Raw genomic sequence first — 24,769 nt, 5'->3', positions numbered from 1 at the left:
CAGTTCTTCTCAGGGGCCTTTGCTATCTGTAGAGCTTGGCAGGGCACACAGATTGATGGCTAGGAAAGAAACCCGTTTGCAAGCTCAAATGAAACGGATGAGAAATTGCAACATGTAGAGCAATGTTAATTCCTCTGATATGTGTAACGATGCTTAGCTTATCTGTACCCATAAATGTGTTGCAGGCTGTATGCAGACCAGCGGGGCTTCCGAGGCTGCAAATCAGGTGAAGAATTTGGGAGCGCCTGGCAGCATCACGTGCTGCTTCTGGTGGAAATGTCCACGTGGCAGAAACATTTTGTCTCACGTGGAAAAAGTGAAGGATATAAACCACCGTGGCTCCCTCTCTGTGTGTTGGCATGTGTAAAATTTATTAGCACGATAGCTCGCTCCACTGTACGCTGGCTCCTGGGCATTCTTCTAGACACGCTGCCTTCCTTTCCTGCTTGGGCATCCTTTAGGTCCATTAATGGACCTGATGCCTCTGGGAATTGCTAATTCTAAATTAAAAATCATTAACTATCCAAGTGGAGCCCATGTACACACAGGCCATAACTTGCGATGGCTCTGATCTAGCGAGCCTCAGACCCATCTACCCAACTGTGTACTTGTCAGCTCAGACACAGCAAGTTCAGCACTCATCTTGTCACTGGTTCGACTTTGCCCACTGCGTGCCTCCCCTGCTACTATACTTGCTCCAGGATCTAAGCTGCCTTGGTGACCGCTGTGTCCCCGGAGCCTGGCGGGATCTCAGTAAATGCTGACTGAATTAACAAATGGGTTAACCAGTAATTGAATCAGAGCCCGAGAATTCTGAAACCATGGCATCCCTCAAGACTCAGCTCAGCTCTGCACTGGACCCAAGAGGTGGGCTTTCGCTGCCTGTTGACCGTATTTCCACAACCTATGGTGCTGCCCGGTACTGCAGTTCTCATCACATTAGGCCACCTTTCTGACTTGCCGGCCTGTCGCTACATTGGACAGCGAGTTCTCTGATGGCACAATTGTATCATTTTCACCTGTGTCTCCCCAGAGATGAAAGATGAGTGATTACAGGTATAGCTCTTACCATCAGAGGCTTAGGAAAGCAGGGCCATCATCCTGGGAAGAGGAAAAATCTGGAAAGGCTGCCACCGCCCAGGTCCAAGGTGCCCTCTGCAAGGCCCGCTCTCAAGCCAGCCCCATCTATTGCCGTGGATCTGGTCCCTGGGACACTGTGTGGCCAGCTGTGCTATCAGAGGGTCAGCAGGCATCACCCTCCAGCCACCTGGGGGCTCCTGAAGGGGGCCCATTTGGGGAGCCTATTTTAAGAAGCACATACTCCTGAGGGTCCAGACCAGGGCAACCTCAGAGGACACAAAGCACGGGGCCTTCTCATCCAACAGAGCATTCTCACCCTTAGAGATCATCTACAATTCCACATGACGACTTTGGTAGAAGCCATCCCGGAACATGGAGTCAAACATGACATTAGGTTCTTAAATTAGTCTCTTCTGGGAATTAGCACAAGTTCTTTGAATTCCTCGCTGGCTAACAGGTGGTATTAACTGACAATCTTCCAAGGGAATTCTCACGACCACGGTGTCACCGAGGAACGGTGTTACAACTCTATACTTGTGGAGAGAAGCGCGGAGAAGTCAATGATCGCAGAGCCGGTGAAGGGCAGAGCGGGGATCTGAGTGCAAGGTCACCCGAGGTTCTCTCCGTGGTTCTCAAGCATCTCCACAGAAAGTGCATCTCATTAGACAGAGCTCAGTAAAGAGACTCTCATCAAATCTCTAAGTCGAGCACTGCGAGCCTGAGGTGGCAGCTGCTGAAAGTGGGCCTGGCTGTGTGCCCGGTTCCTGCAGAGGTAACGGTCCACCTGTTTCCCACCCCAGCCTCCCCGAGAAGTAACACCTCAGCCTTGCTCCTGCCCACTTCCAAAATCCAGCAAGTCCTTCAGGGGACCCAGCAGGAAGAGGTCCTTGAATTAGGGAGCACCGTGCATACCTCTCAGTGGGGAGGGGGCCAGGATAGACACCGAGCAGCTTTTGAGGCTGTCTGGTCGTCATCCTCACCTCTTAAGAGGCTGTAGCAAATGTGGAGATAACCAGGGGCTGTTGACGGGGTTCCTCATCCTCATTCTGCATCGCTGTTCGTGTCTCGCCATTTTGTCAGAAAAGATGCACTTGTTTCCTCTAAAAATGACGATGAGCGCTCTGCCGCATTCTAAAGTGCGACTCTGCTCTCGAGACTGAGTTAACCTTTCTTTGCAGAGGAACACAGCTCTCATCTCTAATGGAGGGGATGGAAGGACAGAGTGAATATAAGGAAATGCTCTTCGGATGTGGCTTTTCCAGAACGCCTGCATCAGGCAAAGGGAGCCAACTTCAAAGTCTTACACTGCTTCAATGCGCTTGTAAGTGGCCTGAAAGAGTTCAAAGGAGGGCCATGAAACGTCCAGCTCCCTCCTTTCCTCGCCCCCTTTCTTCCTTCTACGCACATTTATGTGTATCGTACATCAGGTGCTATGTTAGCCACTGGGCTCTCGGCCTGGGCGGGGGGGGTGGTTCGTCTGCTGCCCCTTCGCTAAATGGTAGTAACTTTGTGTTTGCTTTATGAAGTGCATTTACTTCTCAGGGATCAGTTAAGCACAGGGCCAGGGAAGGCAAATCACGCAAAACCAGTGTGATTCTATTTCAGGTCCCCCAGCATCCGGTCCTGAGTGCCACCTGCCAATGAGGTGCCCTTACCTCTCAGCTGCTGGAAGCAGGAGGCACTGCTGTCCGGCTCCAGGGGGTGCCTCAGGACCCCGTTGCTGGGCTTGGGTCTCTCGTATTCTCTTTCGGGGAGCATGGCCTGTTCGCTCTCCAGGGCGGAGTCTGAGTGCGGGGGCAGAGACTGTGGAAACCCAAACATCCAGACGGAAGAAAAGAAGAGTAAGGCACCGCAGAGCAGAAACCCACCCCACCAGGCTCCGATCCAGCGGGGGTCGTCCGGGGTGATGTCCAGGTTACCTGCAATCGGAAAGAGCACGGTTAGCGGGAGGGGACCTGGCGGGGCCTGGCATTCGGTGGAGGTTTGCAATCAGTTCTACAGGTAGGCCGAGGGCTCTGGAAACGGCCTGGGGCGGGGAAGACTGGCCCATGGGCAAAGCAGCCTAGGGCTTCACAGCCGTGCTTCTGGTTTTCCTCAAGCTGAAGGCTGATGGCTTTCCCTCCTTCATCTTCTTGTCTACCCTGTGCTTGCATCAGTCTAAACAAAAACAGTCACCCTCTGAATTTAGGCTGGAGTTGACTGTCTTGGCAGAGCTTGCGAAGGTCTGCTAACAAACACACAGGGAAACAGAAACATTTATTGCTCAAGGGTATAGTTTTCCATGTATATTCACTCGCACCCCCTACGAAGCAGCTAACCTGAGATCCCGTTCCACACCCCACCCCCGTCTTAAATCAGTTCACAGATCACACGGGGCGGCGCAGAATGGAAATCAAGAGCCAGGATGCCTGGACTGAAATCCTGCCCACTTCTCGCTGTGCGACCTCAGGCCAGCAATTTTGAACTCTTCATGCCTCGGCTGACTGATGTGTATAAATAACACTGATGCTATGACGGTACTTACCCTTATCGAGTTGGGAAGATCAAATGAGCACCACCAGACGCAAGGTGTTCAGGATAAGTGCTTAAGCGCTTAAATGATGCTAGCTTAATATTTATGCTGACGGTCGTGTTTCCAAGCTGCTAGGGGATGGGTTAATTCAAACCTTGGCTGTGGCCTGTGGTCTGGGGGGCCAGTCCTCTTTTAGAAAGCTCTGCAGCCAAGGTCCATGCTTTAAGGCAACATGCATTGGTTTGGCTCTCTTGTCTGTGACTACTTTGATCTGCCAGCTGAAGTCAAGAAGATGTAAGCTACCGCTTACCCCTTGGGAGATGTTTTTCCCTCTCTCTACAACTGCCTTTCGGAGCAGGGCGCTCCTGCATGAGCTGCTTAGAGATGTCTCTTTGATGATGATTCCATATACCTGGAGCATGGAAGGAAATTCTTGGAGGTCTGGACCACAGCATATGAGCCAAGAACTAATAGGGCTGCAGGCCTGGACCAGATAGATGGATGGGCTTGGCAAGAGAAATGACCACAGTCATCAGATGAGCACTCCCCCATTTGTAAAGTGCTCTCCCTGAAGACTCTTCAGCTAACAGTAATGAAAACACCAGCCGTCATTGACTGAGGGCTTACTCTGCGCAAGGCACCACGCGGAGTGCATTCTTAACTGTTCCAATCAACCCTCCCCGCAACCCTACGAGGTAGGGCCTTTTACTGTCCCTATTTCATATAGATGGAGAAATCGAGGCTTAGAAAGGCTGGGTGCCTTGTCTACATCCACAGAGCTGAAGACTGGAACACAGGCATCCAGTCGCCAAGGGCTACGCTCTTTCCCTCTTTACTGGCAGGTCTTTGTTTTGGGCTCCCTGGAGGGCCCTTAGTGGATAATTCCTGTGCTTTGTGCAATGGGTAAGACCACCAGCTCTTCTGACAGTTGGCAAGTTGGCCTTTGCAACATCGGTAGTCTCTGTCCCGGAGACCCTGACATGAGCCCAGCAGCAATAACCAGGGCACCTGAACAGGCCAGTTGCCTTTGTGCGGCTTCATGCCAGAGAGGAGTGTATACTCTATAGAGTGTATACTCTAGTGGGCTTGGGGTTGAATCCCAGCGTTGTTACTTACAAGCATGTGATGCTGGGCAAGTTACTCACCCTCCCTGACCCTTAGTTTCAGCATTTGTGAAATACAGATGATAGTCATGGACAGTGGTTTCCAGGATGAGAGGTAATGAAAAAGCGTCACCTGACACAGAGTCGGCTCTCAATCTATGGGAGCTCTTAATGTTTCACTTTTAGGGATATATTTATATAAATGGGAGTTTTTTTAAAAGGAGTATGGCATGGGAAAACACAGGGTGATCTGGAAAGCATCTTTATGCAAACAAGAGAAGAGATGAGGAAGTCACACCACCTTGGGTAGCTAAGCAAGACTGTTTGCACCAATCGCTTACTGGGTTTTTTCTGGGTTTTTTTTTAACATCTTTATTGGAGTATAATTGCTTTACAATGGTGTGTTAGTTTCTGCTTTATAATAAAGTGAATCAGTTATACATATACATATGTTCCCATATCTCTTCGCTTACTGTTTTTCCTCACCTACTGCCAAGCAATGAATGAAAACAAAAGACGGGAAAAGGGAGCTACAGTATTTCTCTCCTTTGTCTTTGGACCCCATAAATCCGGCAGATGTAAGCCAGTGGGGAGAGAGAAATCCTGGCAGTTGTTTGGCAGAACAAAATCAGTAGCACATAGAAAGTCATATTTTAGATAGGAAGTCAGTGACTCTTCTATGTGTGAGAAAACATCCCCGTGAGAGGGGCTGCGCTGGGGGAGGTGGATGTTTATGTGAATTTGGCAACTCGCTCCCTGTAGGCCTCTGCCTGCGGGTGGAAAGCCGACACGCACTCGCGATCCCCAAGACGGGAGGGTACCTGATCTGTGTCAGCCTCAGAGCACACCTGCCGCTGGGGAAGGGGCGGGGGACGGGTCTGGAGCGAGATGCGCGGAGGGCAGGGATCTGCAGAGCCAGGAAAATCACAGTTGACTATTCTGGGAAGTATTGATTTTTTTCCTCTCCATTTCAATTATCCAGAGGATGGTGGCAGGGAGAGAAATAACAGGCTAAGAAGAAACCACTCAGCTTTGGGGCGTGCTGCCCTCAGGACCGGTCAGCCTCGTGAGTGGAGCTTCAGCCCAATTTTGGTGGCTCTTGGGAAGACAACGAATGCTTGACACCAGCCTGAGAAACGTCTTTTCTGAGGCACTTCTTTTCTCTACCCATCTCTACAATGAATAGTATTTTCAGGAGGCATCTTGGCCATTTAAGAGGGATATCCACCCCCACCCCCCACCCCCTGGCCTGGCAACTGTCATCGCTTAGCAGATATTGTTCTAGCATTACCTACGCTGAAGGGGAGTTCTCTATGTGGCCTGGCAAAGCATGTCTGCTAGACATTACCCATGTCTGCATTTGGGTCTCCTCCTCTGAGAACGAGGAGGGTTTCACCTCCCTTACTGTGGAGTTAGGTGCGGCCACGCACCACAGAATTTTGCCAATGAAACGCGAGAGAGGAGACACATGTCCCTTCCGTGTGGAGAAGTGTATGAGCTGGTGCATGATTCCCCATGCTCTTTTTTCCTGCCTGATCATGAAGCATGTGGAATCCTCCCTAAGCTGATGCCTGAGAAGCTACAATGAACAAAATGTGCCTGCTGACCTGCATCAGGAATATAACACAAGCAGGAAATAAACCTTTAGTATTTCCAAGTCACTGACATTTTGGGGGGGTTTGTTACCACAGCATAACTCAGCCTACCCTGACTAGTACACAAGGCTTAGGAAATAAAAAATCATACCCTTTGGGCTTCCCTGCTGGCGCAGTGGTTGAGAGTCCGCCTGCCGATGCAGGGGACACGAGTTTGTGCCCCGGTCCAGGAAGATCCCACATGCCGCGGAGTGGCTGGGCCCGTGAGCCATGGCCGCTTAAGCCTGCGTGTCCGGAGCCTGTGCTCCGCAACGGGAGAGGCCACAACAGTGAGAGGCCCGTGTACCGCAAAAAAATAAAAATAAAAACCATACCCTTTAAGAAAAGTGGTCCCAGGCAGGCTTAGAATAGCAATGGTGTTCTTTTAGGTCCAGGTAGGGGACCAGGCATGAAAATCTCTCTACTTCTCTTTCTGTCTGGTTCTAGTTAGTGTCTTGATCTTAAAAAATGACTGCAGTTTCAGCCTTTTGGCGAAGGCGGCTGTCAGGAAGATGCCCAGAACACAACTGAAGAGCACCAATCTGTCTCATTTACTTAGAATGCATCAAATTGCCAATGAAGCTAGAACCGTGGATAAGGAAAGATGTTGAGAAGGACAGGGTGGAGACAGTATCTTGGGCTGTGGGAACAGTCGAGCAAAGGCCTGGCATCCTCAGGGGACTCTGTGAGTGTCCTGGGTAAGCTCCCTCCAGTCACTTGCCTGCCCCTTGGTCATTCCAAGCACTGAGGAAAAATGCTGGGAAGGGAGCAGAGGGGAGCAGGGAGAGCCACCCCCTGGGTCACCACGAGGTCGGCACAGGGTGGGTCTACCTTTGCATATGTGCCTGTAGGCTTGTTAAGATTTCTGCTTTATAAAAGCTATTGTTCTGACTCTTGCATTCTTGGAATCCAACATTTAGAGGGCTTCATAGTTTCGCTGGGTGAGTTGAGCAAGCTTTGACAGCTGTTCGTTCCCTCTGTTGAAGGTCATATAAACATACGGGCTTCGTTGAGATTTCCCTCCATTTCCAAGGACCACTACCATTGTTGGTTCAAACGAAAGAAATCCCCAGGAACGGGGTTAAACCAGTTTAAAACTAACCAACCAAGCCACCCATGAGGATACCCAAGACTGCGAGAAGAAGAGATCAAAGCAAATTGGGAACACTGACTAAGTCCCAGGCCATACTGATGCGTAAGCGATACTATGGCTCTCTGAGCAGTTTTGCTTCGTTTTCCTCAGTCCATTTACCTATTTTTCTAGCCTACTTTGTAAAACTTTTGCTATGAGACTCAAGAAGTCCAAGAGTATCATTAAGTTCCAGACCTAATTAGAAACTGGAGACAGGGAGGGGGTGGGGATGGAGGACAGCATGGATGGTTCAGAATCCCAGCCACTGGACTAATTAGTCCAACGTGAAGGAATCTGGCGGTGGCAGCCAGCCCCAGGGTGGCAGAGCTGGATGCTCTCTGCTTGTCGACCTTTTATGTGAAGCCAATGGATGGACGTATCTTGCTGCAGCTGCAGCACAGCGGGCTGGTGTGCCTTAGGGCCAGTCTGTACGGAAGTGTTGGCAGTCAGGGCATCTCAGCAAGGCCTCTGTCCATGGAAGGGGGCAGGCTTCTGGCTAAACTCCTGGAGACGTTTCAGGGAAGTGAGCTGCCCAGTTGGGGTCAGATAGGCCTGGGCTGTGCAGTGAGTTAACCTCTCTGTTCCTCATTACACCTAATTTTATGTGTGTTTACTATTCCCCAGGCACTGTATTAACTGCTTTGTATGATGAACATGATCCTGTCATCCACACATAGACCCATGAGGAGAAATGGCCCCAGGATCACACAGCTCGTTAGGGGTGTGGTTGGGATGTGAACGGAGGTCTGGTCTGATATTTGAACTCAGAACTCATAATCACTGAAGGGGACACATCATCTGTGAGGTTCCCAAGAGGCATTCTATGTATTTAAAAAGGGGTCAATTCACAGCTGCCACTGTCATCAATTTGTTAACCCCACACTGCGAAGCTTGGTCAGTCCAGTGCTCAGGGGTCTACTCTGCTACCAGGCCCTTCTTCTTCCTACGTCCTGCTCTTGACCGGTCTCAGTTTTACAAAGATGTTCTAGAAAAGAAATTCTGCAGGCACCATCATTCCTTCCCCAGGCTGTCAGAGGAGGCATCTATCCTCCCTAAGAAGAGGGGCCGAAGGAGCCACAGAGGGCTCAGACACGGATGAAAGGCAGCAGCAGCAGAATCCCTGTGTCTGAGTGCCGCCAGGGCAGCCCTCCTGGGGAGCTGCCCGTGGGGTCTTGCAGCCCCATAGCTGGCCTGTTCCTACAACCAACCGCCTCCCCTGCAGCCCCAGCTTCACTGACACACAGATTCCAACCAGATTCCCTGACCGGTCTCTGCCTTTCCGCCCTGTTTCCTCAGCCGCTGCTAGGCTGCCTGGTGAAAGGCACATGCCCTCCTCCAACTACCCCATAACAAGGGCCTCCCAGGGACCTGCCTTGCCCACCTCGCACAATTCCCAGGCCACTGCTTTTCCCAGTCCCCCGCCCAACTCTCAGCTGGAATTTCAGAAACATATGGCTGTGTGCGTGGCCCCTGTACATTCACGCTTAAGGGCACATTCCCATAGGCTGGACAGCCCGAAAGAGGGGCTCTGTCTTAGTCGGTGAGGAAAAGACAGGGAAGGGTCATCCTGAAAGAACTGAGAACCGACTCCTCGAAATACAGCCCCGATCCACTCACAGACAGAATGACAAGTCTCAGTCACAAGATTAGAAAACTGCTGGCAACTATGGAATTCTGTGACTGGCTCCTGAATAGAATAAATTATATTTTTCTGCCCTCTGGTGGTAAAGGGTGGCACCAGCCCTCCGGGGGCCTTCAGAAGGGATGCAAACAAAGAGGGTGACTCACAACACATCCTTCAGTCCTTCGAGACTCATCAGATAGGAAGTCCGCTATTAACTCATTTTGGGGAAAGGCGGCCATCAGCAGGGTGCCCAGACGGAACAGAAACGCGCCCATCTGTCTCAGGTATGGGAGGCTTCAAACTGCCAATGAGTCTAGAACCGTAGATGACACTCCCCTGGGCCTTGAAAGGTGAGGACAGATGTTGAACAGAATGGCTGGGGACGGCACTCCAGACTGAGGGGATGGCCTGAGCAAGGGAATGGCATACGGAGGGGGCTGCGCGTGGATGGGCTAAGCCCGCTCCAGCCACCTGTCTACCTCTTGGCCATTCTAGTCACTGAGAAAAAGATGCTATTTAATTCCCAAGAGGAATCTTGGCGAGGGGTGTCTCCACATGCTTGCTCTGAGACCTGGGTTTTATATAGATACACCCTTTGGATTGGGTACATCCCTTTACCTCTCTAGGCATCAGTTTCCTTATCTACATAATGCAAGAGTTGGAAGAGAATGATGTCTGAGGCTCTTTCCGGCTCAGGGATTCTGGTACTCCACAAGCTTTGATTCGAGGGGGCCCTGCTAATACACTGAGGGCAGGATAGGCTGCCTGGACATTTGCCTTCTCCCCGCAGGCAGCCTTCCCCATGCGCTGGGAGGGTGCCCCCTTTCCTCCCCTCCTTTGCTACTCCTGTCCTGTACTGCCTTTGGTGCAGTGGCGGAAGCCGGCTTTCTGTCCGTAGAAGCAAGATGGCAGCTGACCGTCACCATGGGTTGTTTCTCTGACCAGGCCACCAGTCATCCCACCCGCTAGGAATAGGGTTCAAAGGGCCAACCAAGGGCTACAAAACAGCGGCATTCAATCACCTCCTGAACAGACCCAGCACTTTAAAACGAACAAACAAATAAGGCTGCATTTGATTTTTCTCCCCCGTTTGGAAATCTGTAACATCATTAGCTACAAGTAAATATATCACTGGGATTAATGGAGTGAATCACAGAGTGACTTGATTGGATTTAAAACCAGATTATGTCTTTGGGGTGAATTAGTAAATTTAGCCCTGTCAAGAGATGACGAATTGAACACCAGGGGACTGAGAGTCCTTATTGATCCTGGGAATAGATCGGGATGAGACAGAGAAGCTGGAAAGGCTTCCTGCACCGTTTTCAGAGAGAAAGGAAACACGGCTTCTCAACTTCGCTAAGCAGCACAGGAACACGGCGTCCTCTTTCGGGCACGCAGTTGAGTCGTGACCGAGACGGCCTCCAACGATCCCCACCCCTGGAATTCACGTCCTTATGAAATGATCCCTTCTTCCAAGTGTACAGAAACAAGTGGCTTGCTGCTAACACAAAAAACGCAGCAGAAGCAATGAGGTGTCACTTGTGAGACTAGGTTATAAAAGACTGTGGCTTTGTCTCAGGTGCTCTTACCCTCTCTTGGGAGGTTTGCTCCAGGGGAGGCCATGCCGAGGTTAGCCCTGTACAGAGATCCGTGGGAGCCAGCCTGAGAGCCCATCTGCCAAGGACTGCCAACAGCCGTGGGGTGAGTTTGGAAGTGGAGCCCCTCCGGGTGGGCTTTCAGATGATTTGATACCAGCTCAACACCTTGACTGCAGCCTCATGAGAGACCCTGAGTCAGAACCATCCAGCTAAGCTGCTCCTGGGTTCCAGACCCAGAGAAATAAACTGTGAGAAAATACCTATTGTTTAAAGTCACGAAGTTTGGGGTAATTTGTCACAAAGCAACAGATTAATACACCAGGTGGCTTGCTGTGGTCATTGAAATGTAAGCGGAAACAATGCGTGTCATTTCTGAACAGGAGCTGGTTTCCTGCCTCGGCGACTGGGCAGGCAGGAGTCAGATGAAACTTCTGTGAGCCTGGGTCCTGGAGGGACTACAGTAGGCAAGTCTCACCCTCCACCCCCCAAATACCACCAACCTGCACTGGATATGCAGTATGGCTGAGAAATAAACTTTGGTTGCATAAAATCACTTTGATTTGGGAATTGTCTGTTACTACTGCATAGCCTAGCACATCTCAACTAGCACGCTGTTCAATCCAGGTATGCTAGGGATGGGGGGGGGGGGCGCCCAGAGCAGGCTGAGACATACACTTGCTCTTCCTGCTAAGAACACAAGACGTGCCGCTTAAAATGGGTTTGAGGCATGGTATATTTCCTTATAAAGCCCACCACGACAGTGTCTTACAGAAACAATTTTCAAATATTCTGTCTCCTTGACCCCATGTGTACATTTGCACTTGAACACGTGCTCCAACTTTTAGTTTAAGAAATAGGGTCCTCATGTGGTTCATGGACCAACATTCAATGAGCATGTGTGTATGCCAGGCATTTCCACATCTGTCCCCTCATTTATCTTACAAAAGCCCTTCAAGGCAGATGTAAGTTTTGTTACCCTGAGTTTACAGATGAGGAAAATTCAGATTTGAGGAGTGAAATAAACCTTAGGGGGTTATTCAGTCTCTAGGTAGACGCGAGCAGAACACATGCTTCAAGCCAGACCCTCTGTACCAAATTCACGACCCAATCTTTCCTCTGATCTCAAGGGGGCCACCAGCTAGAGAAGGGGATGCATTAGGGCTGCTGCTTAGTAGGAAGGTTTTAGAACCCAGAGGCTGGGGCTCCTTTATGATGGAGGAAGGGCTTGTGGGCGGCGCTTGGAAATTGAGATAAATTCCTTACTTGTGTCAATGAAGACTGCATCCACATAGATTTTGGTACAGAAAGAGCCCAGGATAAATCCACAGGCTGGTCCAAACACCAGCATCGTGAACAGGATTCCTGAAAGAAGAAGATGAAAGCAAGATTAGATTAAAAGCCGAAGCCATTTATTGAGCAAAATTGCCAAAGCTCAAGAAAACTGTTTTACATTGATCAGATGAGAGGTCTGATTAGACAAATGACATTAGAGGAATGAGTCTAAAAATCCTAGAGGGGAAAGCTAGTATTTCTAAGTTTTGGAAACTCTATTGAAGCACTGTCATGCAGGAATTCTATAGTTTCAATAGGTTGCTTTGAAATATTTGTGGGCTCCAAGTACAGTTACTTTTAGAGGACTCCACCCCATATCATACTAAACCTATTAAAATACGTCCATGTCTATCATGAAATATTTTTTCTTCCATAAACGATTTTGGAAGGATTTTTGTAATTTTGCTTTCGCATTTATTTGGCTTTATGTAATTCAATTAATTTACGGTTGGCAAAGATTTCTCAGCACTCATTGTGCAAACTCAGGGATTCTTGTGAAGTGAGAAAAGTTGAAGCCACAAATTATTCTCAAATGTAACGAAATGTTTACAGGTATTAAATTTAGCAAACAACAAAGCTGACATAATGGTATGCCCTGAGCACGTTTAATTAAACATTTTATTAATTTCAGTTTTGGAGTCCCCCCCCCGCCCCCATATTTTTGGAATTGCTCTCTGTTGTTGTAACAGCTGTTCAGACCTCAAGCTCTTCTGTAGGACTTGAGAAGGTGGTACTAGGTACGTGATTAAGTAACGTATCTGATGGATATAGTACCTGGAATTTTGCACAAACCTTTTGGTCATTCTGGAAAAGCACTGAGCCCAAACTAAAAACTCACAGGCTGCCTGTATTTAACTAAATTTCAACTGGAGCACTGATAACTCACAAGGCCCTGGGAATAAAAAAAATAAGAGTAAAGAAGTGGCTTTTTCTTAGGAAGCTGGCTGCCTGTGGGGACAATCAATACATGGGTCAATTCAACCTAAGCAGACAGCCTGGAGTGTGGGTACTAACAGGCCCATGTGGGCACATGGTCTGTTCGCAGGGTAGACTAACTCAGCCTGAAATCTCCCAGTGACATCATCATGGAACTGCTCAAATATTCATCCACTCAGTCAATACTTATTGAGTTCCTTCTATGTGCCAAGAAGCCTTCTCAGGGATGGGGGCTCAGCATCGAAGTAAAGAGTCAACAATCCAGGCCTTCCTGGAGCTCACTGACTTGTAGAGGAAACTATAGACACCTTAACTGTTTTTTAGATACCTGGCGAAGGAGCCACGTCTTCCTCATTTACAGACAAGGACCCAGAACCCCGAAGCAATCACTTAAAGATGGCTTATAAGGAATGCTGCTTAATGAAGGACAGGATGAAAAGAGGATGGCTTCTATAACAGGAATGGGGCTGAATCCACCCTCAGTGAAATCCTACTCTGATGTGGAGCCGTCTAGAAGCTCAAGGGCCTCAAAATAGCTGCTCCTGTACCCAGCCGATGACCTCCAGTCTCACAGTTATTCCTGTTTATAGGAATCTGGAGAGCAGCAGAATCCACTCTGTTAAAACACTGGCTCTGGTTTGTCACAACTCAGGTTGAGATAACCGACCAGAGAAAATTGCGAAAGGTGGTGTGTTTTTGGAAAAGTCTAGAACGTGGTGCTCTTTCAAGTATGGGCTAGAATTAGGAGGGATTAGCCCTTAGCTGGGCAGAGTTAGGGAGCAGAGCTAGTCTTGGCTTCGGTCCTCTTTGGCAGATGGGGGAAAGCGAAACAGGAAGTGATGCTGAGAAAGACACAGGGGCAGGGTTGTGGACAGGGGGTGTCCAAGGCAAGAGCTGTACCTCAGGAAGACTGAAGGGCTTTCTGCTTCAGGACAAAATCATGAAGCCAGCTCTATCCTTCTGTCCAGGCTGCAGGCTGAGGCGAGCCACTGGTCAGCCACTGGCACTCTAAAGATGCCTCAGCAAGTAAACTAACTACTCAGCCTGTCCCAAAAGAAAGGGGCACAGAGATAGAACACAATTCTCTTGCCAGGGGTGCTGCAACTACTCTTCTGACGCCCCTTCCATAGTCCTAGCCATCACTCTGACCCCCAGCAGCGCCCCCATGATAACATGCCTCCTTTCATGCAAATTAAATACACCCCATTCGATGTAATAATCACTGCTCCACCCCCTACAGATTGAACAATGAAAATGATAATTAATACTGAATAGGTCAAAGGACCAAGCTTTTAGTATCATTGGAAATAAACAACCAATGAGCTTTAAAGCTTGTGTTGGGACTTAACCACTGGTGGTGCAGTGGTTAAGAACCTGCCTGACAGTGCAGGGAACAAGGGTTCGATCTCTGGTCCGGGAAGATCCCACATGCCGCGGAGCAACTAAGCTTGTATGCCACAACTACTGAGCCCATGTGCTGCAACTACTGAAGCCCGTGTGCTCTAGGGCCCGTGTGCCACAACTACCGAGCTCGCGTGCTGCAACTACTGAAGCTCGCGTGCCTAGAGCCCGTGCTCGGCAACAAGAGAAGCCACCGCAATGAGAAGCCCGCGCACCGCAACGAAGAGTAGCAGCCACTCGCCACAACTAGAGAAAGCCCGCGCACAGCAACGAAGACCCAACTCAGCCAAAAATAAAATTAAAAAAAAAAAAAACAGAAAAGTGTGTTGAGAGTGTTGTTACCCCTCCCCCACATGGGGGCAGTGGAGAGTGTGGGAGTGTGGGCCAGCCAGCATCATGGGACAGCTGGAGACTCCAAGCCCTGGGTATCCTGCCCTCGTGCAAGTTATGACACAAAAGGAAGGGCATCCCTCAAGCTCAGCTGCCCACAAGAGCCCCACCAGGCCCAGACAGGCCAGCCATCTGTTCTGGCCGCTCGGATGAGCAGCCAGGTGCCAAGGTGGTCTCTCCATCTGGTTACTTTAGGACAGGGCACGGGTCACCAAAATGCTGGATTGTGGCTTTCCATTTGAACGGGACAGAATTCTCCCCCAAAGAAACCTGGTAGGGCCCCATTCCAAAAACCAAAGAAGGATGTAGGGGGACTTCCCTGGTGCTCTAGCAGTTAGGATTCGGCGCTTTCACTGCCATGGCCCGGGTTCAATCCCTGGTCAGGGAACTGAGATCCTGCAAGCTTCGTGGTCAAAAGAAAAGAAAAAAAGACATAGGATGCGTATTATTTCTGTGAAGGACATGTTTTCCCCTCAGTTGAAGTGAGGGAATATTTTTAAAGCAGCTCCTCCTTGGAGAGATGCCAAGTAAACCTCTAGCAGCAATGGGTTCTCGAATATTTTCCAAGGGACAATCCAGTAGTGGGGGTGGGGTGGGGTGGGGTGGGATGGGAGGCTCATGCATCAGGAAGCACCCTTTTTCACTTCAGAAATATCTTAGGATAACAGCTCAAATCAAGCAGCATCGGTGAGCACAGCCCTGGGTCTTTAGAGGATGCTGTTCCCCTCAGAGCACACAAGGCAGGCTGTGATCTTACAGAAAGGTACTTCTGAACTTGCTTCTTCATTCTCTTTTCGATTCAGCCCACCAGGCTGTGATTTTGTTCTTGTTTAGCAAACCCCCCTCAAAATGTTCTGCCAAAATAGACAAGAAACAGATGGTCTGGCCCTAAAATCCAGAATCCTTGTGTTGAATGGTGAGTGCCTCCAGGTCCAGGAGAAAAGGTTCTTCAGCGGCCCAGTGCTGCCCCCTGCTGTCTGCCAGATTGTGTACACGGGAGGGGAGGCGAGCCCGGGACGCAGAGATCAGAGAGAGAAGGGCCCCTCCTGTGCTGCTACCCTGAGCCTGGTGCTTTACAAGCATGATCTGCTGTAATTCTTTCAATGGCCCTGACGGGGAGTCTACTGCGCCCATTTCACAGCAGAAGGAAGGAAAGGTTTAGTGCCTCACTTCCCAACAGTGAGTCAGAAAGCAGCACAGCGGGCTCTGAAGCCAGGTTTCTCTCATCCCCTTAGGGGAAAAGCATCCTTCAAGCAGGTCTGGAGAGAGTATGGGCCACGTGGGTTCAAATCCCAGCTCCACCACTTCCTAGCTCTGGGGACCTTGGGAAAGGTCTATTTAACTTCCTTGTGCCTCAGCTTTCTCATCTGTAAAATGGGAATGATATTAGGCCTATTCCACGGGACTATAGGGAGGATTTAATGACCTCGCATTTGTAAAGCTCTTAGAACAGAGTCTGGCACCCAGAAAGAGCCATGAGTGCTTGTTAAATGGATGACGCCTGTGTCTCTGATGCTGGGAGCAGGCCAAGCTCCAGAGAGGAATTCCTCGGGGGAAGCAGCCGCAATCCCAAGCATCACAAGGGTCCAGACAGACTGGCCGACCAGAGTCCAGAGTCCACCCCCTTGCTCTGACTGCCCACCTGCCAAGCACATTCTGATGCTAACCTGGCTTCCCAGGGATGTGAGGACTGAACAAAGGGAGAGAGAATGGCACGACCCCCAGGGTGATCTAACTCCGGCATCCTGGTTTGAAGAGAGGCCCTCTGTAAATTAGGTTAGTGTAAATCTGCAGTTCCCAAACTGTGTGTCAAGGCACCCTGGGGTACCACAGTGAACTCACAGGGGTACGGCAAAATGTTTTAAGTTTTGGAGGGAAACCCAGTGATAGCTAACATCTGTCAGATGCTACTCATACAACTACTCACAACTACTCACTCTAGGTGGCTGATGGTTTCAGCACTGGATCAAGCAATATTCCTTTCAAATATATCCTGTCTTTGTGAACTGAGTTTTCAGTACCTGCTGTGATAAAAAGCAAACGTGGTGTGGAAGTCAATGCAGAACACAGGAAATGAAGGTGGTGGAGTCCAATCTGATTCCAAGGTTTGAGAATCTATGTAGTCCCCAGCAGGGACACACAACCCATTAGTAAGTAATCATACATATTTAAAAATAAAATAGAAATATCTTTTTCTTTCAATTTATGTGTGTTATTTTTTTCAAACGTGTATTAAGTAATTTGAACCTAACTGCTTGATAAACACAATTGCTGGGTATATCCTGCAGACTCAGGGCTCTGTGAAAAATAAGACACTAAGGGTACAATGAACCCAGAAAGTTTGAGAACCTCTGGTGTAAATCTGCCACCCATGCTATACAATCTTCCTACTTAGCACCAGCCATCTCTGGACGCAGGGGAAGGACAGATGAACTGGGTGAGGATTTTGCCCTCAAGAAGCTTGCTGTCTTATTGGAGAGACCTCCAACCATTCTCCATCATTCAAAATATATAATGGCACCTATAGGTGCCAGGCTCTGTGCAAGGAGCTGAGATACGGCTGTGGACAAAACAGACAAAATCCCTGCTTTTTTGTGGAGTTGGTATTTGGGAAGAAGAAAGGCCATAAACAAATCAACCTACCATATGATGTCAGCACCAACAGTGCATGATGGAGTGGGGCTAGAGAAAGACCTCCCACTGTACCGTGTGCTGTAAAGAACACACACAGCAATGCACTACACGCGCTATCAAGCTGGGGTGAGTGCACTCGCAGGCTAAGGGTTCCACCGTATAGGACGTTAAATAATGGTCCCCAAAGATGTCCATGTCCGAATCCCCGGAACCTGTGTCTGTTACTGTAACTGACCAAAGAGAACGAAGGCTCCAGATGGAATTAAGGTCACTAATCAATTGACTTGAAAATAAAGAGATCATGCTGATTATCCTTGTGGGCCAATGTAATCTTGAAGGACCTGTAGATGTAGAAGGAGGAGGAATACAACTCAGAGTCAGAGAAGGAGATGAGACCACAGAACCAGGGCGATGGCATCATGAGAAAGCCTTGACTAGTCGCTGCTGGCTTTGAAGACAGAGGACAGGGCCTTGAGGCCAAGAATGTGGGTGGCTTCTAGGAGCTGGGAAAAGCAAGAAAGTGGATTCTCCCCTCCAGAAAGGATCCTCCAGAAGGAAGGCAGCCCTGCTGGCACCTGGATTTTTAGCTCAGGGAGACCCATTATGGACTTCTGACCTCCACAATGTAAGATAATACACTTATATTATCTTAAGCCACTAAGTTTGCGGTAACTTACTACAGCAGTGGTAGGAAACCAACACAATTGTTAAGCAAATTTGAGGACAATCTCAGATCTTATACCTGCTACATGTGAATCTCTAAGAACAGGATGTTGCATGAAGCTGCTTGTTAATTATTTGACCATGGGACATTTTTTTTGTGGGTCATTTTTCAGACCTGGCATTGACTGGGGCTCAGTCCCAGACATGCTGGAGGAGACTTGAAGTCCTGTGAGGCAGAGATGGTGCCTTATTCTTCTTTCTGTCCCCAGTTTGGCCCAGGACAGTTAGCTCACAATCTGTTGAAAGGGTGTGTGAATGAGAATACTCGTTACCGCAGTGACACAAAATGGGGAGGGAGAAACTCTTCTTGGCCATGGTCTGCCCAAGTTCAGCCAGCTGGGGAGGGGCAGAGCTGGGACTCAGCCCCCGCCTGCTCTTTCCCTGGACAGTGTTCTCTGCATGTGTCACTCTCAGCGCTGGGAATGTGCCTCCTTCTAGATGCAATGTGTCAAGGGGACTGACGTGACAGCCTCTAGAAAGGGATCAGGTCACACACATAGAACCAGAAGAACTAAGACCAGCCTGGATACCTTGGAAGAAGAAGAAGAATTGTCAAGACATACCCTACTGGACTCCTTTTAAAGCTGTAATGATGAAGACAGTGTGTTTCTGGCACAAGAAGCAGCAAACGTACAAGTAAAGCAGAAGAGAAAGCCCAGAAACAGATCCATACTTGCGTGGACGCCTGATTTATGACAAAGTGTGCCTATAAAGCGGTGGGGGGAAGGATGAATTTTTCCATGAATGGTGCTAGGACAACTTGAAATTATAGGAAAAAAAAGTCGGCTGCACAAAACATGTAAAAATCAATTCCAGGCATATCGGAGACCTGTGTGAAAAGCAAAACAATAAAGCTTCTGGAAGATAATAGACAAAAGTACTGTCACAACATTGGGGGCAGGGAGAGATTTTTTAAACCAAACAAAGAAAGGATGAAGCATTAAAAGAAGAGCTTGACAAATTGGTCTACATTAAAATTAAGGTCATTCCTTAGATTCATCAAAAGAGCCCACTAGGAAAGCAAAGATGTGGGAAAACATACATGGAACATACATCCTTAAAAACACACATACAAGAATCGGAGGGCTCATATCGAGACTATGTAAAAACTACTATAAGTCCATGAGAAAAAGACAAACGAGTGGAAAGGGGGCAGAAACCTTAACAGGTGCTTCACAAAAGAGGAGGTTCAAAGGAACAATGGAATGGGACAAGATGCTTAACCTCATTAGAATTCAGGGACATGTAAATTACAAGCCCAGTGAAATGTCATTAGATTTTTAGCTGATTGAAGAGCTTGATAATACCCAGTGTTGGCAAGGATGTAGGGAATCTGGACTCTTGCATACTGCTGGTAGGAGTGTAAATTAGACAACCACTCTGGCAAAACTTTGGCAGTGTCTGTAAAACCAAAGAGGAACTCACCCAATGACCCACAATCCTAATTCCTAGGTAAATACTCTACAGAAAGTCTGAAACCCACTGGGAGACACATCCAGGAATGTTCATCCCAATCTTGTAAGATCCTCAAACTGGAAACAACCCAAATGCCCAACAACAGAACAACAGAGAAACAAACGGTGACATCTTCATACATTGGAATTACTATACAGCAGAGAAAACAAATCATCAATAACGTGGATTAATCTTAAATGATGTAATTCCAAATAAGCCTGTCACTGAGGAGCTGAAAGCACAAACTCTTTACGTGGCTGAAAGCAAAAGCAAAAAGGCCATCCAGAAACTCAGGGGCTTCTCCCAGTGCCTCTCCTCACTCTAAAATCAGGCAAATCCATTAGTATTTCTGCGGGTCACTGGTGGAATAGGACAGGGATGATTCCTGCCTTGAGTGGGGGTTAGGACACTACAGGAAGGGCAGTGTCAGGCTCCGCTGCACCCTGTGTGTCTGTGGTCACAGCACAAATGCTCCCTGTACCTCAGTTCCTGACTCTGTAAAATGGGCTGACAACAACCCCTACGTTCTTGGGAGCCTTTGAGGAGCAAATGTATGAGTGCCCAAAAGAGGCTTCAGATAATTTCCTAGAACACAGGCGTTCTCAAAAAACATTAGCTGTTACTTATTCTCCTTGCTGGTACTTCTAGTAGCAGGATTTTCTTTTTTGCCTTACAAGTTTTAGTTTTTTGGTTACTTAAGTGAGAGATGCTTATTTCAAAGATAAGGATGATACGGAATCATATAAAGAAATACCATCTGATTGAAGAGCTTGATAATACCCAGTGTTGGCAAGGATGTAGGGAATCTGGACTCTTGCATACTGCTGGTAGGAGTGTAAATTAGACAACCACTCTGGCAAAACTTTGGCAGTGTCTGTAAAACCAAAGAGGAACTCACCCAATGACCCACAATCCTAATTCCTAGGTAAATACTCTACAGAAAGTCTGAAACCCACTGGGAGACACATCCAGGAATGTTCATCCCAATCTTGTAAGATCCTCAAACTGGAAACAACCCAAATGCCCAACAACAGAACAACAGAGAAACAAACGGTGACATCTTCATACATTGGAATTACTATACAGCAGAGAAAACAAATCATCAATAACGTGGATTAATCTTAAATGATGTAATTCCAAAAGAACACAGACAGGCAAGAATACATACTGGTGTGACTCCACTTACGCAGAATTGAAAGCGGCAAAATTAAACCGTGTAGTGATATATAACTAGGTAGTCAAGCTATAAAGAAAAACAGGGAAATGAATAGCAGAGAAGTCAGGGTTGTGGTCACTGCTGCCCATGAGGGAGGGAGGGGTTACAGTGAAGGAGGCACGGGTTGGGTGGGGGGGTTCTCAGGTGCTGGGTTTGTATTTGGTCTATTTGCAGGCTACGTGGGTGTCTGTTTTGCAACAATTCGTTAAGCTGGAATATGTTTTCTGCACAAACACGTGATTATCACATTTTCACGTATACGTACATGTGTGATATAAGTGCCTATAGAAAAATGGCCATTGGCTATTTATCGAGTGCTTGCTGTATGGTGCCAGAGTCTGGACCATGTGGTTTATGCACGTTATTTCATGATTCCTTCTAACAATGCGATGAGGCAGGTGCCATCATGCCAGCTGTATCCCAGAAGGACTTGAGGCTCACAGAGGTTAAGCAACTTGCTCCAGGGCCCCTGGAGGGCAGCTGACCCCTGGTGCCCTCTGCAGGACTGGGTCTCCAGTGAGCTCAAGCACAAATAAGCAAACTTAAAGAATAACAACCAAACCCAACCCCAAACCCCGCCGCTCACAGGTAGCCACTGCTTCTCACGCCTTGCACCACAACGAGGATGTGGATAGAAACCATCTGGCTTCAGAGGTGGGTGTGGTGAGTGGGGTTAACAGTGGGTTCTAGAGCTGGGCTGGGTGTGAATCCTGGCGCTGCCACTTAATTGCCGGCAGCCCTGGGCAAGTCCCTCACCTCTGTTAGTTTCCACATCTGAAAAGGGGAGATGCTAATAAGATGTATTTCATAGCGCTTGCAGGGAGGGATAAATGAAAGCAGATGTAAGGGCCCAGCGTGACCCCTGGTCCAGATAAAGTACTTCATAGATGTTTGTTTCCACTGATGCTCCTTAGCTTTGCTGGGTGCTAGAAGAGCTAGAAGAGCCAGGGGAAGGGAAATACGCTGTGGGTGCCCGCTTTTCCTCCTCTCGGTGGGCCCTGAGTCTTCTGCAGCCAGCCCCACCTGAAGGCCTGCTATTTCCTGCCCCCTAGTGGACAAGCAGGAGGAGGCCAGTCACTGGGCAGGCTACAGCTGCACATGTGGTATCTTGTGAAGGAGAAAATGCTGACCCTTCCCTCCAAGCCTTTATTCTTCTCTTTGCTGGAGTGTGACACGGGGCCTGGTTTCTATACCAACAGCCGATCAGGGCAGACACAGTGGCGAAGCCTGTCACTGAGGAGCTGAAAGCACAAACTCTTTACGTGGCTGAAAGCAAAAGCAAAAAGGCCATCCAGAAACTCAGGGGCTTCTCCCAGTGCCTCTCCTCACTCTAAAATCAGGCAAATCCATTAGTATTTCTGCGGGTCACTGGTGGAATAGGACAGGGATGATTCCTGCCTTGAGTGGGGGTTAGGACACTACAGGAAGGGCAGTGTCAGGCTCCGCTGCACCCTGTGTGTCTGTGGTCACAGCACAAATGCTCCCTGTACCTCAGTTCCTGACTCTGTAAAATGGGCTGACAACAACCCCTACGTTCTTGGGAGCCTTTGAGGAGCAAATGTATGAGTGCCCAAAAGAGGCTTCAGATAATTTCCTAGAACACAGGCGTTCTCAAAAAACATTAGCTGTTACTTATTCTCCTTGCTGGTACTTCTAGTAGCAGGATTTTCTTTTTTGCCTTATAAGTTTTAGTTTTTTGGTTACTTAAGTGAGAGATGCTTATTTCAAAGATAAGGATGATACGGAATCATATAAAGAAATACCGACCAGAGGGCAGACAGCAGAAGCAAGAACTATAATTCTGCAGCCTGTGGAAGGAAAACCATGTTCACAAAAAGATAGACAAAATGAAAAGGCAGAGGACTTTGTACCAGATAAAGGAACAAGATAAAACCCCAGAAAAACAACTAAATTAAGTGGAGATAGGCAACCTTCCAGAAAAAGAATTCAGAATAATGATAGCGAAGATGATGCAGGACCTAGGAAAAAGAATGGAGGCAAAGATTGAGAAGATTCAAGAAATGAATCTTGAAGAAATGAATATTTCATTCATTTCATTTCATCAGAAATGAATATCATATCAGATAAAAGACTTTACAATAAAGAATGTTACAAGAGACAGCAAAGACCTATAAGAATTAAAGAACAAATACCAAGAGGAATTAAAGAACAAACAAACAGAAATGAACAATACCATAACTTAAATGAAAAATACACTAGAAGGAATCAATAGCAGAATAACTGAGGCAGAAGAACGGATAAGTGACCTGGAAGACAAACTGGTGGAATTCACTGCTGTAGAACAGAATAAAGAAAAAAGAATGAAAAGAAATGAAGACACCCTAAGAGACCTCTGGGACAATGTTAAACACAACAACATTCACGTTACAGGGGTCCCAGATGCAGAAGAGAGAGAGGAAGGACCTGAGAAAATATTTGAAGAGATTATAGTCGAAAACTTCCCTAAAATGGGAAAGGAAATAGCCACCCAAGTCCAGGAAGCGCAGAGACTCCCAGGCAGGATAAACGCAGGGAGAAAGACACCGAGACACATAGTAATCAAACTGACAAAAATTAAAGACAAACAAAAATTATTGAAAACAAGGGAAAAATGACAAATAATATACAAGGGAACTCTCATAAGGTTAAGAGCTGATTTCTCAGCAGAAACTCTACAAGCCAGAAGGGAGTGGCATGACATATTTAAAGTGATGAAAGGGAATGGGCTGGGTGTGAATCCTGGCGCTGCCACTTAATTGCCGGCAGCCCTGGGCAAGTCCCTCACCTCTGTTAGTTTCCACATCTGAAAAGGGGAGATGCTAATAAGATGTATTTCATAGCGCTTGCAGGGAGGGATAAATGAAAGCAGATGTAAGGGCCCAGCGTGACCCCTGGTCCAGATAAAGTACTTCATAGATGTTTGTTTCCACTGATGCTCCTTGGCTTTGCTGGGTGCTAGAAGAGCTAGAAGAGCCAGGGGAAGGGAAATACGCTGTGGGTGCCCGCTTTTCCTCCTCTCGGTGGGCCCTGAGTCTTCTGCAGCCAGCCCCACCTGAAGGCCTGCTATTTCCTGCCCCCTAGTGGACAAGCAGGAGGAGGCCAGTCACTGGGCAGGCTACAGCTGCACATGTGGTATCTTGTGAAGGAGAAAATGCTGACCCTTCCCTCCAAGCCTTTATTCTTCTCTTTGCTGGAGTGTGACACGGGGCCTGGCTTCTATACCAACAGCCGATCAGGGCAGGGACACAGTGGCAAAGCCTGTCACTGAGGAGCTGAAAGCACAAACTCTTTACGTGTCAAAGCAATCTACAGATTCAATGCAATCCCTATCAAATTACCAATGGCATTTTTTACAGAACTAGAACAAAAAAATCTTAAAATGTGTATGGAGGCACAAAAGACCCCGAATAACCAAACCAGCCTTGAGGGAAAAAAATGGAGCTGGAGGAATCAGATTCCCTGACTTCAGACTATACTACAAAGCTACAGTTGACAAAGGAGACAAGTATAGAATGAAATTAGAACACTCCCTAACACCATACACAAAAATAAACTCAAAATGGATTAGAGACCTAAATGTAAGACTGGACAGTATACAACTCTTTGAGGAAAACATAGGGAGAACAATCTTTGTCATCTAGTCAAGGCAAAGGCTTCTACCCTCTGTTTTAAGAATGTTTGAAGTCTTGATTTAAGTCTCTGAAGTCTTACAAAAGTAGAAATAGAGACATAGATGTAGAGAACAAACGTATGGACACCAAGGGGGGAAAGTGGCGGTGGGTGGGGGTGGGGGTGTGATGAATTGGGAGATTGGGATTGACATGTATACACTAATATGTATAAAATAGATAACTAATAAGAACCTGCTGTATATAAAAAAAATTTAATTCAAAACAAAAGAAATATCATCATTTCCGTATTTCCTTTGGGCGTTACTGTGTTTGCACTGTATTTTTTCCATGTGTTTTTGCATTGATGGAACCAGATAAGTTCACTTGA

The 24,769-nt window shown here is 47.8% G+C and overlaps 1 protein-coding gene across 2 annotated transcripts in view; it reads right to left on the bottom strand.

Moving 5' to 3' along the window:
* The window catches only part of SLCO3A1 (solute carrier organic anion transporter family member 3A1), a 307,677-nt gene that overhangs the window by 57,324 nt on the left and 225,584 nt on the right, over positions 1-24,769 (bottom strand). For both annotated transcript variants that reach the window (XM_024752826.1, XM_024752825.1), the window contains exons 3-4: positions 11,947-12,045; positions 2,736-2,999 (exon numbers count right to left, since the gene is read on the bottom strand). In XM_024752826.1, the coding sequence (XP_024608594.1) occupies positions 2,736-2,999; positions 11,947-12,045 (363 nt within the window). The remainder of the gene's footprint in view (positions 1-2,735; positions 3,000-11,946; positions 12,046-24,769) is intronic.

The sequence above is a fragment of the Neophocaena asiaeorientalis genome, unplaced genomic scaffold (assembly GCF_003031525.2).
Source record: "Neophocaena asiaeorientalis asiaeorientalis breed wild unplaced genomic scaffold, Neophocaena_asiaeorientalis_V1.1 scaffold109, whole genome shotgun sequence".
NCBI lineage: Eukaryota > Metazoa > Chordata > Mammalia > Artiodactyla > Phocoenidae > Neophocaena > Neophocaena asiaeorientalis.
The sequence above is the reverse complement of the archived record's forward strand: the minus strand, read 5'-3'. Positions and strand labels throughout refer to the sequence as shown.